The sequence below is a fragment of the Coffea arabica genome, chromosome 10e, assembly GCF_036785885.1.
Source record: "Coffea arabica cultivar ET-39 chromosome 10e, Coffea Arabica ET-39 HiFi, whole genome shotgun sequence".
Lineage (NCBI taxonomy): Eukaryota > Viridiplantae > Streptophyta > Magnoliopsida > Gentianales > Rubiaceae > Coffea > Coffea arabica.
This window is the reverse complement of record NC_092328.1, coordinates 4,846,384-4,861,765: the sequence shown is the minus strand read 5'-3', so window position 1 is coordinate 4,861,765 and position 15,382 is coordinate 4,846,384. Positions and strand designations below refer to the sequence as shown.

The window sequence follows — 15,382 nt, the reverse complement described above, 5'->3', positions numbered from 1 at the left end:
TGTACCTAAATTCTGAAAAATATTGATAATCAATCTGGTGTAAATCAGATAGTGTTGTTGACGGTTAGTATGTCCCTGAAGCAAACGATGGGATTCTCAACGATATGTTATCTCAAATCTTGTAGACTCAGTCAACGGGGAAAAACCTAGTACTAATTATTTGGATTGAGAATGTGACACATCTTCAATCTTAGTTAATAAGATTAGCAGTCTGCATAATTCCTTTATCCAAGTTTAAACTGATAATATTACTGTCCGTTTTTTCCTGCATCGGGTTCGTTGGAACAAGGACCCTGCAAAAATTTTCACGGCTAACTCAATAGCAATGGAAATGCTTTACTGATTAGTCCTTCTCTGCTGTACATATGAAACAACGAACTTCAAGAAAAAGCTTTCTTTTTTCAATGGAAAATTCTCTAAAGTTGAAATATCCTCTTCCTGCTGAGTTTAAATTGCAATTTTTTCCGCTCAAACAACAACTCGCAATATTTATGACCTCTGACATTTTTATTGCAAAAGACGAACGAATATCTTGGACAAACACGAGCCATTTTGTGTTCAAGTGAATTATGAGCAGCAGCTGTGACTTGCGATGAAACCATGACAGAAACCATTTTGTGGGTGATGATTATTTGCAATTAGCGTTCATGAGAATAAAAGACTAGATGAGCAGATTAACATAGAAAGTTAATTAGCATCCAAAGTCAAGAATATGTAATTCTAGATGGGAATGAAGGGGCTAACAATTGGATGCTCATAATTTGAGTTGTTATCGATTACTGGTGTAGATATTAACATTCATAAATGATTAGAAGTACACACTGATTATAGCATTGTACGAGCGCAACAACAATTAGCCTAGCCTTTGCTAAGTGCTTAAGATTCAAGTACCATTTTCTCCTAGTCAAGGACTGCCACCTAAGTGGGCAAGTACTACTACTGGCTTTTTTTTTTTTTTTTTTTTTTTTTTTTTTGTTGATGAAATCCCTACTCACGTCGAATCCCCTCCCCCTTCCCCTAAATTAAGTTAGATTATATTATAGAAATTCTATTATTGCGACAAAAAAAAAAAAAAAAATACTGCCACCTAATTAAGCCCAACTGATGTGAATACTAAGCTTACCGTTTTTATACCCCTATTCTGCAAGGATAATACAATTGCACTTGTGTTTATATCCACATCTTCTGCTAAGGATAATACGACTGTGCATGTGTTGAAGCTAATTCAGTGGCATTTCAAAAGGAAAGAAAAGAAAACAATGGTCTAAATACCTCATGGAATCAACCCTTAGCAATATGAAATTAGGAGAAAACTCGATACCTCACATTGCCAATCTACTGTCCAAATCTGAATCAATATTATACAAGATGCCTAAATACAAAGCATCAACATGCGATGCTAAAAATAGATAACGTCTTTGAAATGATCGATTGACTTCTGATCTTCAGCACATTGTTTTTCACTCCGGAATATACAATATGTCAATTGGTTGTCGAGTAACTACAATAAAAGCTTCATAATGGTCTCTCCAAAGTCCGTTTTTCAACTCGGAGTATTAATTGGTTTTGCTTCCAGACTTCATCGATGAACCTGATTACAAGGAAGGTGGTTAGTCAGAGATGCAAAACATGGAAATTCCTTGTATAATCAGACCCAACCGAAAACACTATTTAGCATGGAATTCCAAATATGTAACAGTTCAAAAAGATTATTAACTCCCATGGATGAGCATTAGACCTTACGCTTTATTGAAAGATAACAAAGTGAGAGGCATCCCCCACTGGATGATGCAGTCAAGCATATCCAAAAAATATGGCCCTGTTTCCGGGATGCAATGAGGTAGACACAGGACAAGTCTGGCTAAACTGGATACACCAGCTCTGTACTAAGCTGACATTTCTTGGGGTATCTTTGGCATTTGAAGCAGTTATCGGATCACCAAAATAAAGGCAAATATTACTTATGACTGCAGGATCACTCGGAACAAGGTTACAAGATAACATGTGCTAAAAAGACTAGGCAAGCCATGGTGAATTCCAACCACGGTTACAATCTAACAGAACTTCCAGATGAACTTTGTAAGGTATCCAGATAAATAGATCAAGCAAGAACAGGCTTATGGTCAAAACGGAAAATTAGATAGGATATTGAAACAAGAATGTAGGACAACGTTCTCCCCTGTTTTACTTTCTCCTGAGGCACTCACTGACTCGTAACATGAACCAACAATAGCATCTATAGACTATATGCATGTGTAAAGGAATGAAATTCAGCTTGAACTACTACCACATCAATAAGATACCGCAAAGACCTTGTTAAAGTTAAAATTTCTAATATCTCTAGCACGATTAGTGGCCCATTATTTCAATTGAATTTCTCCCAAATCTCTATCCTCATCAAGGCCATGCAATCTAAACTTAAAAGATGAAAAACACAAGTAATCCAGCATGAAAAACCCAAACAGGAAATCACCTGAGTTGTCCCATTTGAGCTGCATAGCTTTCCATAGGTTCCCCCTTTTGGCATCCACACAAGACCACCATCTCTTGACTCTCTACATCTCCCCGACCGCCCACCGCGTAGCCATTTGGTTGCTGTCAAGTTTCCCTCTCTGTTGTCATTTAGTGACAAAGCCTTAAAGTCTCTTCTAATATTTGGCCTCAAATTATTTGAAACCCTCTCCTTATATGCACATCCTTCTTGAATCCCTCTTCTAGTCCTCCCCCTCTGAATCTGGTCACCATTCCATTCGCTTTTACCACTCAAAGCTTTCTCCTCTACCTCCTTATCTTTTCCCTGTCCCAATTGTACCTTACTACCCTCCTCAGAAACTCCTTCTTTCCTATTATGATGGAAATTTCCCCGATAATGACCTCTAAACCTCCCTAGACCGTGTTTGCTCCCATTACCAACTAAAACACCCTCCTGTACCACATTTTCTGGCAGCACCTCCACCATACTCACATTTGCTGCTTGGGGGATTCCTGGAGCTTGATCATCAGCATTTAACAAATGTACAGGAACTTCCTCCTTATGCTCATCATTTTCCGGCGGCATTTCCACCATACACCCACTTACACTTCCTCCCACTCCCCAATAGTCATCACCATTTCTCCTCCAAACTCCTCCCCCAAACCCCTCGTGATCAACGCATTTCTCGCCACCTATACTGACGACATTCACTTGTTTTCCCCTGTTTTCCTCATCCACTGCCTCTAGGGGGCGCACACCCAAGTTTTCCTCAACCCTTCTATCATCCCCGGTGGTATCATTTCTCTGCAATTCTCCCCAATTAGACCCCTCATCTTTCCATCGACCATTTTCTCCGCCGGAATTTCTCATATTTTCGTGTTCTCTTCCAGTTAGGGCCCCAGCCATCATCCTCATCTTGGACTTACCCCGGTTGTAGTACGTCTTTTGCTTCCCCTTAATTCTGTTCTCCATTACTCTGCTATCAGCTCTTTCAACCCTCAAAAAAGCTCCCCGTTTCGACTCCCTATCCTCGGCCCCAATTCCTCCCGGACGATTTCCATCCCCTAATACCCGCCTCCGAGGCACATAAATCTCCCTTTTACCCTCAATTCTTCGCTCTCCATTTTTGCTCCTCTGTCCATCAAACTCTTCCTTCTTCGGCTTTTCCGGTCGTTGTTGATTCTGGGATGATGATGTTGTTGTTGTTTTCCCTTGTTGATGCTCTTTCTTTTCCTGTTCTTGCTTTTGCTGCTGCTGCTGCTGAAGCCATCGCTCTTGGAGCTGGGTCAGGGAGACGTAGTTAGAAGGCAATGATGGGTACTTTTTCCTCCTGATCTCCTCTTCTTCTTCAGTGGTGGAGGCAATGGACCTGGTGGCGGCACCGACTACCTCCATCTGGGAATTCTCAATCATCCAAAAATCGCACAAACAACACAAAGAACTCCATGGCTGCCGGCGACGAATCCAGTATATTTAATTCAATATCCTTTGAACTGAGTAGAAAAACAAACATTGATTTGTTGCAGAAGAGCCCTAGTAATACGGTAGAACTACTACGTACCTCAGCTGGGATATTGCTCTGAGTTGAGAGGAAAAAGAGGAAAAGCGAAAACAGCAATAAAGATGACAATCAACAGCAAAAAGACGGTTTTCCTTTGGAAATAAACGACCCGAGTTGACTCGAATTCCAGCGATGACTATGCGAGTTCTCAAGAGTTGGGCTTGAGAGAACTCACAATTAAATTTTGGGTTCTCAGGACTTTTGGGTTCAATTAAACTTTTGGGTTGGCCAATTCAACTTTTGGGTTCAATGTAGTTTCTCTACACTGAAAATCAAGCGTGCCTCTAATAAAAGCCTTTGAATTGCGATTTTTTGCCGGAAAATTTTTATATTTTTGGTGAACATATTTTTCGATCATATTTTTATCTTACATATAATAAATCATCGTTACAATACATTTTTAACTAAAACTCTTAAAAATAGCAATCCAAACGAGAGTGTTTTTGGAACTTCCAATATGGAGCTGGAACTGCAATAAAACTTAAGTAAATTCACCTTCTGCATTTGTTGGTGTTTAATGCTGATCCTTTCCACTTTCTGCAATTGTTGGTGTTTGTGATTGGCCCCTTGGCAATGCTTGCAACAGCTAACTCGTCAGGTATAAGGTCCAACGGACATTTTCTGATTGTACATCCTTCGCAATGATACATTGATCAACCAACTCATCCCTGTAATACCCTTCTTGGACTGTTTAATACACCCTCTAAAATTAGTTCTTTGACTCATCAAGTAGCTTCACCAATTTTTTTTTTTGGGTAGAAACCACCTTTTTTTTTAGCAGGCAACTTATGGTAGAAAGCAACGTCAAGACAGATTGAATTCCATCTCTAAAAAATGGTAATAATATAACAGAGAATTTTAGGATGACTTTTTAATGTATCCAGATAGGTAGATCAAGTGCGAAGCGCTTATTGACAAAAAAAAAAAAAGGAACATTAGTTAGGGGTATTACAAGAAGAATGCGAAGTTGAACCTGCAATATTCTCTCTTTGGTTTACATCCTCTGAGGCACTAACCGAATTGCACTATTCAAGAATTGCATTTACATGCATGTTAAGAAAGGTAATTCAGCTTGATCTACTACAATACTGCAATGACCTTGTTAACATTTCTGATTTCTCTAGCACTGTCAATAGCACCTTTTTTTGTTTCCATTTAATTTCTCTATCAGATGTATAAATGTTTCTTCATTTTACCAATCCGGCCTAACTGGGTACGTTGAATCTATTTCTTGATTGTAAGAGAAAATTGCCTGTAATATTCTTAAAATGCTAAACTGGCATTGGTTATCAGAGCGAGGCTCACTTCAGATTGGCCTTCTGATCAGCGCTCTTAGTCACGTTCCACGCGTAGCTCTTGTTTGCAATGTTCAATCATTTTTCCTCCAATCGAATGCATGCAGTAGAATCCCAACCCCATTGCCATTAGCCCTGCCCATTTTCCATCATCCTTCCCAAGGTAAAGCCATTACAGGAGTTACAGAAATGGCTGCGTCAATGGCTTCATCCCACAGTCCAAATTTTGTTTCTACAACGAGGTTTGCAAAACATGTCAATTTCTTTCTAAGTCCACATGCAATTCAGACTTAAAAAGTGATAATCTCGCAAAAATTAAACAACAGTTGCTGTAGAAACAAACTATGTGCGCTGTGGCAGGATGATTTGGATTAACCTTGTATGCATTAACAGCGTATAAATTAGTACTTTTGAATGTATATTATTTAAATTTAAATTTCGTTTTCTTATATACGTATAAGGGTGCTAAATGATACATTGTTCAATGCACACAAAATTAATCCATATAATTTTGTACAAATTACGTATAACCTTTCCATGGTTTTGCATAATACCAAACTGACTCCCCTAGGATTTAAAAATAGCCGCATAATCCCCTTATAATGTAAGTGAAAAATGGACGGAATGCATAATCAGCTACGAGCAATTAGACCACGCACACTCTAAAGGTGTTGCATCTGATTAAATCATAATAACCACTTAATTCCCCTATAATTTGCATAAATATCCATTTTACCTCCTGTGATTTTTACAATTATCTACGTAATCCCCTTATGATTTTGTAGAAGGTGCTAGGTCAAGATTTGATTAATCATTTAAGTAAGAGCACTATTGGTATTTCAACTAATAACGTTACATAGACCATTTCATTAAATTTCCAGTTTACATGAAACCATAGAAAGGTGAAGTGGATATTTTGAAACATTATGAGGGTTTTATGACAACAAATGAAACTACAGGGGGTTATTAGTACTTTACCCCTATAATTTACCTTCAAAAATGAATTTTTGGGGGATAATAAAAGGTGAACGCTACAGGTCAAAATCCTATTTACAATCCAATTTGTGTTAAAATTATAGAATTACCCCTTTCAAGTGTAAACTGCATTAGGCCCAGAGAAAATCAAACATTATACCCAAAAATTAGCGTGTGAATAAGATCCAGGCCGTCGTAACATTAACGCCAGATATTTGAGAAGGATAAAATTGTAAACTTGGAAGGCCCGCTCAAAACAAGTCACTGCTGGCCGATAGGTGTACACCATGCACGGCATCCAACAGCACACGCGTTACGGTAACAAAGGAGCTTTTCCTTCGGTGCGATGAGACAAAAGGCCACCGCTGGACAATTGGTAACAGCCTCCTCAACGCTTTTTCTCGGCCTCTTTTTATCTCATCACATCACTTGTGCGTGTCAAAACAAATATTTATTGTTGTGTAAACAAACTGGTGAACTTGTGACAGATAGACAGAAACCGGTAGCCATCTTCAAGACCCAAAAAGCAGGGCAGTGAAAAAGAACAAGAAAATTTGGAACATGAGATTAGCTCATCCAAGATTTTAAGGCTTGTTTGGTTTGTGAGATCGTGAAGAATTGGGTTTACAGAGTTTCTGTTATCCACATTTAGTTGATTTTTCTTTTTTGGTGCAAGTTATTATGAAATTAATAAAATGATAAATGTGGATGTTCATTCATCTTCTCAAAATATACATTGGAATATTCATCCCCCTACAAGATTCTGATACTGACATATTAAGGCTTACGGTACTTATGTCTTTGGAATATCCAAACATTCCCTCCCTCCCTCGTATTATTGCCAAACAAGCGATGAAAACCATTCTTGGCAGGGATGCTAATCCAACATAATTTCTTTTGTGAAACAAACGAGCCATTAGTGGATAAGTGGACTAAACAGCAATGTCCTATCCCATCCACAACCTGTATTAATTTTTTTTTTTTTTCGACACAGGGGTGTCTGGGTCAATTCTTACGGGACCTGACTAATCTCCTGCGATCCGGATCCGGCGCCCCAATCCGATCCGAATACGTTAAGTGCACGGAAGAATCCAGCGGAGCGACAACCTGTATTAATTGGTCGATGAATTTGTTAGCTAAGTTCGTGTATGGCTTCTTGCAAGGTTTGAATGTGTAGAACCAAATTTACCATCGATCCACCACAAAAGGACAAGAAGAAGGAAAAAAATACTAGTTATCATGGTACATGAACAATATACCTACAGTCACCCTTCCCCTCTCCATCTTCTCTCTTGGAGTTTTTGAATGTGTAACCGATGCAGCCTCTTAAGTGTAAGCATGCATGTAAGTTTAAACCTCCTCGAAATCCCACATGTCCCTATCTCTAAGTATTCTCAAACACGTACCCACCGTACACTTCCAAGTGTCTCCTAATACTTTATGTTGCCCAATTCTCATTGGTTACCTTCACTCTTAAATCAAGCTCCTCTCTCCTCCACTCACGTCCAAGTTTCCACCCAGACCCACTTCACTGCTTTCACCGAGAGCAGCAGCACAGCACTAGGTCATCCTCCTCTTCCCCTTCTCTCCTCCCTTTCTCTTCTCATCTTGAAATTTTGGGTCAAAGTCAGATTCAACATCAAAATTTTTGTCAAGATGATGCAAACCCTGAACCCTTATAACACAGGAAAAACTGCCGAGATAATGGCCAGGTATAGGCCTATTGCTCCAAAGCCTGAATCCTCAGCAGCCACCAATAATGGGGCAGATAGCAATTCTTCCTTCCCTGAGGGCATCAGGAGGTCTCCTTACCTGATGAATGTTTGGGCTCATTTGCAGGCGAGGCCTACAAGGACAAGAAAGAGAGGGAGAACTGCCTTTGCACCACCTTTCATGAAAAGAACGAGGACTTGTCTTCAGGTCCTTTCTCCTTCTTATCAGGCATCACCTTCCCCTGCCAAAACCTTAGCTTTACAAGGTTTTATCCGTAACCCATGTGGGCTTCCCCAGCTTCCCCTGATTCCAAACCTTGTCCCCCTCAAATGCGGGTTGGACACTCCTGTGACCACCCCATCCAACGCTGTCTCGCTCCCGCTTTTGCCATGCACCGCACCACTTTCTCTCCCAGCCAGGGTTGTTGGTGGTGATAATCAAGGGGTGATAGATTTGAACAAGGCGGCTGATTCCCCTGAAGAGGTGGATTTCATGCCCCAGTTGGGTGCTTCTGGTGCCTCCACCACCAAATTTGCTGTTATTGCACCTCAGGCCATCAGGCCTGTCGCCTCCAGCATTAGTGTGGGACGCATCTCTGAAGATCCTTTGGCTCCAAATGCAGGTAAACAAATTGTTAAGAGGGCGGAAGAAGTGGAGAAAGAAGTGGAATCTGAGGTTTTGCCTGCGATCGTTTCGGACTCGAAGAATAGAGTCCGGCTGACAAATGCGGCCTATAATGAAATGGTGGGGCAACCGGAGTGTCCTTGGCTTGATTTCACGCCATCTGGCGGTGGCGGAGGAGGTGCATGCAGGAGGATTGGTGGGGAGGTGGTGCTTGATTTTGTGAATTCTGGCTTACCAAAGACGTTAAATGGTTTCACTTCTTGGGTGAGGATTGAGTGGGGGAAAGATGGCAAGAAAAAAGTGGCGAATGCTTTCGGTGAAGCTACAAGGTTGGCTTGTGAGTCTAAGGACTACCTGTTCGTGTGGAGGTTTCACCTACGAGTGGGCATCTGAATCCGGTTCAAGTGTTTGAGTTGCATTCTGTAAACAATCTAAATGTTTGAAGCTGATCATCAAACTAATCTAAACATATGTAGTGCTGTGAGGTAGTATCAGATAATATAGCATGTATAAAAATGCAAATATTGCCATACAAAATCAGCTTTGTCGACCTTTGAGATGGAAGGTCATCTTTGGGATGCTATACAAGTGTATAACATGTGAAGTCTACTAAAATGCTTGTTTTTCGAATTCTTTCCCCTTTTCCATTCTTTTTACCCTTCTCTTTCTTCAATTTCCCAGAGAATATTTTGGTCTTTTTTTTTTCTTATTTGGTTTTGATTCCTTTTTCCTTTTTGTCTATGTATGTATTTTTGGGCTTGGGAGTTGTTTTCGAGGAGATCAAGAATGTCCGCAAAAAAGTTTATTTAAGCACCGAAAAGCCTTTGCTAGATAATCAAGATTTGTTATTAATCTTTCTCTCTTAATGTGGCTAAAAGTCATAAGCTTGCGACTAGAGTTGTCAAAATCGGTGAATAGAAGTGTCAAAATGGGTGATTTGGATGATCCATTTGGGCGGTTTTGTATCGGTTAAAATGGGTAATGGATATAAATAAGTAATTCATTTATATCCATTTAATTAGATGAGTATAAATGGGTAAATCAAAAAATAAATTGAGTAATTCAGTTACTTATTTACAACCCATTTATTTTAATTTTTATAAATTCATTTAAATTCAATTTTGCAAACTAAGTTATCAATTTATATCATCCTTTGCACCCATCATTAGTTTTAAATATTTACTTATAATACTGAATAAGCCTAATTATCAACTTTTTTTCCATCTGTATTTTATGTCGTAAAATTACATACTATCTAATAATTGAATAATAAAAATATAAAAATTTGAACTAAGTACTATAAAAGTTAACATAAAAACTTAATCCAAAAATTTTGAACCCCTGACATATTTGTCGTGTGTATATTTAAATTTGCATTTTAAATAAGTAGGAAAAGAGGCTAAAGCTTATCATAAATTGATAATACTGAAAAAATGAGCAAGTTAACAAACTAAGAGAAAATAATGGATAAATTTAGTTAAATGGGTTTGTTTGCCACCTATATTTGCCACCTACATTGATGCATTTTGCAAATCAAAAGCACAATTTTCAAATACTAGAATTTTTTTTTTTTTTTTTTTTTGCCGGGCAAAGTATTATTCTCTTGAAATAAATCATCCAGTAGCATGAATTTCTGTGAATTCATCAAGTGCATACATATCCAACGTGATCACCTCGAACACGTTTGTACCAAAATTGATGACTTATTAACTGTTCAAGGAAGTTCAAAAAACAGAACAAAAACCTTTTAATGACTTCTTCGCTGGCAACAGAAGGCCAACAATGTGAATAAGCCGGCGAGACAGCCAAGGCGATAAAATCAGGTGAGAATGAAAATGAATCTCTAAATAATAGCCCGCGATTGGTTCAACGGGAATGTGTCGTTTGATTAACGGTATTTTCATAATTTTTGGCGAGGAAGTAGCACATTTATATGTACTTAGTTCGAAAATTTCAAATTAATACATTGTTTGACCAATACTTCAAACAATTTGGAGTTTATTATCAAAGTAACATTAGTTGAAAAAAATAATTGCCAAAGTAATGCTCTTTCCAAAAATTGTTCTCATAGTAACAGTTGCACTAGAGCATTAGTTATAACTTTTTTTCTATCTTAAATATTATTTTGTGGCTCCTGCATTTTCTTATTTTTCATATTTCCAAGTTTTCAATAACTATTCAAGAGTAAATCTTATGTATACTGACAGTATGTATACGATCACCGTTGGATCCATAATATATGTACAAAAGTAGAATTTTGAATTTAAATTTTACATAGCTGTCATTCATTCAACAATGACAGTGTGTACGCTATCAGTGTGCAAAAAATTAATCCATTGTTCAATATGATAGACAATAATTTTAGAGGTAAAACATGTAAACCCTACAATATTGCTTATTAGTTGATGAATTGCAATAAAAAAGCCTAGCTGATTCTCAATTCTCAGCCATATACATCTACGAATTTCTTTTATGGATTTCGGTTTAGTTTCAAAGTAAAAGATCCGGAAATTTTCAGATCATGCACTTGATTTTTTTTTTCTTTCTAAGGTTAGGATGTTTTGGCTTTCTTAAACCTTGCAGCTATAATATGACCGAAATCTATATCTCTATTACCAACTTGAAGCCAAAGCTCTTTTTTCATGTGTTTCAAAAGAAGTTGCTTTTGCTATCTCTTCAGAAAATTTTGTAAGAATTCTTTCATGAAGATTCTACATATTGTTACTAGGCAGATGAATTTTCTTATATTTGTTCACTCCAATGAATTATAGAAATTATACGATATCTATTGCCTCAATTATGTGATTCTTATTTTTTTTTTGTAGTTAAAAATTTTTTATGAGAATACTGGAAATTGAAAGATCAAGAGGGTGAACAAAAAGGAAAAATGCGCACATCATAAATCAAAGGGTGAGAAGAAGTAAAATTAATCACCTGTGTCATTTTCCTAAGTGAAAAATCCAGGCGTTATGTAGCATTAAATAGATAAAAATCCGTAGGGAGAAAGGTGAGGTGGTAAAATAGGAGTAATCGTAAATAGGACGTCATAGGTTTGAAATCTCCTGCTTAAAAAAAATTAAAAATTGTATAATATCTGCACGAACACTAGTTGGAAGATATTTTTTAAAGACGATGTTATTTTAGAAACAAAACAATTTGTCGTTTGGCAAATTATAAATTAATTTAACGAGTAGATAATTTTTGGTGTGTCCTTTTTGAAGCGGGGGTGACGAAGAACTATACAGCCTTTACAGTCAAGTCCAGTGCGGGTAGTGTGGCCCCAATTCGTCACTCTCTGTGGACGGTTTTGCTTAAAATTTTTGGGTTAATTACAATTAAACCCTTAAGGTATGCCATATTTTTTCACTTTATCCCCTAACCTTTAATTGTACTCACTTAACCCCCTATAAGACAAAATTACCCTTCCATTATTTTGACTTTTCATTTACCTTTTTTCCTCTCTTTTATTTCTTTGTCTCTTTCTTCTTTCTTTCATCATTCCCAATAAAAAACTCCATCTCAACGGAAATTTTTATTTTGAGTTTGTAATTGCATTTTTAGGTGAAGGTTTAAAAGGTATTAAAAACTAATTTTGATTTTTTGTATGATGCCACGTGTCACAAATTTCAATTGATGATTATTAATCAGGTCACAATTTCATCTTATAATATTTTCTTGAGAATAAAATGAGAAACAAGAAAGGAAAGAGAAAAAACTGAAATTAAAAAAATTGAAAGGCTAAAAAATTGTATTTTAGGAAAGTGATTTGAATATTTTTTAATCATTTAAGGAGAAGGTAGATCTCTACGATTCCTCTTTTTTAATTTCAATCATTAAGATGAAAATTTTTGTGGAAAAGAGGAAGAATTAAAGAAAGAAAAAAGAGACAAAGAAAATAAAAGAGCACAAAAGGGGAAAGAAAAAATAAAAGAGAAAAATAAGAGTTTGGAATAATAGAGGGATAATTTTGTCCAATGGGGGATAAAGTGAGACAAAAAAAAATGGTTAGGAGATAAAGTGAAAAATGAGATATACTTCAAGGGGATTAATTGTGATTAACCCAAAATTTTTGCATCAAAATCTTTTATTGAAGCTTTTATAGGATAGATCGAAAGTGGAGCAGGGAAAAATTTCTTTAGTAGTATCAATATCCAACTCCTTATTTGTCTGGTAACCTGGATAAACCAGTGAATTTACTTGAGTTGTGGAAGTAATTTTATCATATATCTTTCAATTATGTATTAATCTTTTCTACGCTAACAGTATACATATTATCAGCATTAGATGAATGACAACTATATACAATTTAATTATTGCACATATGCCATGAATCTAATGATAATGGTATATAAACTGTCAATGGATATAAAATTTACTCATCAATTATTGTGCTTACTTTTTTTTTTTGTTTAGACAAGCGACACTTAACATCCAGATATTGATTTCGATCATTTGTCTTCTTAATTATGATAGATTAGCACTCTATTAAGCTCAGCTCTGGAGAGAAAAGCTGCAATCGGCAATGGACGCAAATTATAACAATTCTCGACAACTGTTTAATCTAAGCTAATCAGGATGTACGAGCAATTATTAAGTTTGTCCAATTGAAAGAACACTGATTGAAGTTCAAAGAACATGGCACTGAAGTTTGAAATTCAGTAGAGGCAATCCTTGGGTTGTGGTGCATTAATTAATGAACAAATGCTAAAATTCAAGCTTCAAAAGTGACTTCCGCTAATAATAATGCTATGTGGCTATGTGCTAAAGCCTAAACAGGAGGGGACTTTTTCTACCCACGGACGGCTTAGTGAGCGGTTGTCAACAATATGCATCTTCTAATCCTTTTTTCACAGGAAAAAGGGAAAGGGGAAAAAAAGAAAAGAAAAGAAAAGAAAAGAAAAGAAAATAGCACAACACTATAGTACTATATTTTAAGCAGAACTAAAAAAAAAATTTTTTTTTTTTTTTTAAAAAGAACGACTAAAATCACTAAGACAATAAGCCGCCAGCCGTCATAGGCCACTTCTTTCAACCCTCCTTAATTTCTTGCTTGCGTTTCCTAATTGGATCAGCGAAGGAGGGAGCGTCATGGCTGATAAATCTACGCCAATATTTGTTATTCTGCATTTCGAATATCAAATTTATAAACAATTCACTCACTAACCAAGAATATAAAATTACTGTAATCCATTACCAACATTGTGGTGCATCATTAATTGCTTGGTTATAAGATAAATTTGAACTTATAATTGACGGCTGAAATATTTAACCACAATCAATGTTTGGTTAATTAGATAATGTGATGATCTCATACATGATTAGAGACTGGACCATTTCAAAACCCTCTTCTCCAAGAATGCTACTGTGCTGAGTACAAGATTCAAGCCTGTGAAGGAAAGTACGCAGCAGCGTGGAATAAATTTCAAGTCTGTGTTCTCATTATTGATTATTTACCGAACGACTGGTCAACAAGGAATACATTGAATGGGGTGTTAAAACTTAAAAAATTAATGGTTTCTTTTTCTTTTTTTTTTTGTCATTGTTGGAAATTTGTTAAGTCTGATGGTGTTTAGGAGTATTTAAACCCTTTTTTCTAGAAGTCAAACAACACCAAAATGCGTACAGGGACTTCCATTGCAAGCATTTCTCAGAACTTCAATTCAATTCATTTGACATTTCGCTCAGTCCTAAATCTAATCTTCTAGAGAGGCCACGATGAGCGCTGGACACTTTCTGTCTCGATCTTTTTAAATCCCATCAAAATCAAAGTCAATCCTAGCTACAAACAATCCTACAGACCAAATCCCAAAGTATCATTTCCCTCTCTCTCCAGATGTGCAGTCCCTTCAGTTGTGGCAGCTTCAAGAATCAAGAACGAGATGATTTCGATGAATTTTTAAGCCCACGCGGAAGTCCCAACAGATCAAAAAGTGCTATTCATGATCATCGTGGTAAAAGAAGAGATAGCAAAAACCCTTATGCAAACCAAGGTCTTGACAAGTTCCATGCACTCCTAGCTGAACTTGAAGACAAGAAGAAGAAGATTTACACACAAAAAGGCTCAAATGACATCTCATTCGTCTACTTCACCGATTCGAATTCCAACAATTCAAAATCCGACGAATGGAAGCCCATAATAGTAAAGGTAAAGAGGCAAGAAAACACAGCTATCAAAAATGCCAAAGATAAGCAAATGATGACGAGCTCGGAGGCAGGAGACAAGCATAGCATCGAGGCCTCAAGAGCTGTTGGTCCTGAAGTTCGACAACCAAAAGAAGAGCCGATCCAAAGACCGAAAGCCAAGAGCTGGAATTGGAGCTTAGTTTTTGAAAATTGGAGGCACACGTTAGGCTTCTTGCCCGTGACAGTAGTCCTGATCCTGCTGTTCCTACTTATTTATGGAAAATCGTTTGCCATACTATGCACAACTCTTGGGTGGTACTTAGCACCTCTGATGAAGGGCAAGAGCTCAAGTTCCGAGAGACCGAAGAAGAAGAATGAGCACTTAGCACCCGTGATGCAGGAGAAGAGCTCAAGTTCTGACATTCCAAAGAAGAAGAATCGTCACGTAAGAAGATATTTAAGCGAAAAGAACATGGCAAATGATGGATCACCATCATCTTCTTCAGCTCCTTCTTCTCCAGATAGTGTGCTAAGTGGACCAGCGGAAAAGACACCCACGCTGCATGGTCACAGGAAGAGCTGGTCATGAATCTGCATCTTGATCAAAATATTTTTTTT

General features: G+C 37.3%; 2 protein-coding genes across 2 annotated transcripts; one reads left to right on the top strand and one right to left on the bottom strand.

Annotated features, from left to right (window-relative positions):
* Window positions 1-1,302: 1,302 nt before the first annotated feature.
* LOC113712828 (uncharacterized) lies at window positions 1,303-4,099 on the bottom strand. The gene is made up of 2 exons (XM_027236428.2): window positions 2,474-4,099; window positions 1,303-1,591 (listed from the first exon to the last, which is right to left on the bottom strand). The coding sequence occupies exons 1-2, from the start codon at window positions 3,884-3,886 to the stop codon at window positions 1,580-1,582; spliced, it is 1,425 nt and encodes a 474-aa protein (XP_027092229.1). The 5' UTR covers window positions 3,887-4,099; the 3' UTR covers window positions 1,303-1,579.
* A 3,909-nt stretch (window positions 4,100-8,008) lies between these two features.
* LOC113712614 (uncharacterized) lies at window positions 8,009-9,034 on the top strand. Its single transcript, XM_027236105.1, has one exon. The coding sequence runs from the start codon at window positions 8,009-8,011 to the stop codon at window positions 9,032-9,034; it is 1,026 nt and encodes a 341-aa protein (XP_027091906.1).
* The last annotated feature ends 6,348 nt before the right edge of the window (window positions 9,035-15,382 follow it).